This window comes from Mesitornis unicolor, unplaced genomic scaffold (assembly GCF_000695765.1).
Source record: "Mesitornis unicolor isolate BGI_N332 unplaced genomic scaffold, ASM69576v1 scaffold16583, whole genome shotgun sequence".
In the NCBI taxonomy this organism is placed as follows: Eukaryota; Metazoa; Chordata; class Aves; order Mesitornithiformes; family Mesitornithidae; genus Mesitornis; species Mesitornis unicolor.
The window spans coordinates 1-235 of NW_010175496.1; the positions used below are offsets into that span (position 1 = coordinate 1).

Sequence of the window (235 nt, forward strand, 5' to 3'; positions counted from 1 at the left end):
GGACCGCTCCTTCTCTGAGGGTGGCGAGCGCCTGTTGCAGCAGAAGCAGCCCGGGGGACAGGTCAACTCCAGCCGCTACAAGACGGAGCTGTGCCGCCCCTTTGAGGAGAACGGCGCCTGCAAATACGGTGACAAGTGCCAGTTCGCCCATGGCATCCACGAGCTGCGGAGCCTCACCCGCCACCCCAAGTACAAGACCGAGCTCTGCCGCACTTTCCACACCATCGGCTTCTGT

The 235-nt window shown here is 63.4% G+C and overlaps 1 protein-coding gene across 1 annotated transcript in view; it reads left to right on the forward strand.

The window, feature by feature from the left end:
- Positions 1–7: 7 nt before the first annotated feature.
- The window catches only part of ZFP36L1 (ZFP36 ring finger protein-like 1), a gene marked incomplete at its 5' end in the record, with an annotated part of 775 nt that continues 547 nt past the window's right edge, over positions 8–235 (forward strand). Inside the window, one exon of the mRNA XM_010181414.1 lies at positions 8–233. Coding sequence (XP_010179716.1) covers positions 8–233 — 226 coding nt within the window. The remainder of the gene's footprint in view (positions 234–235) is intronic.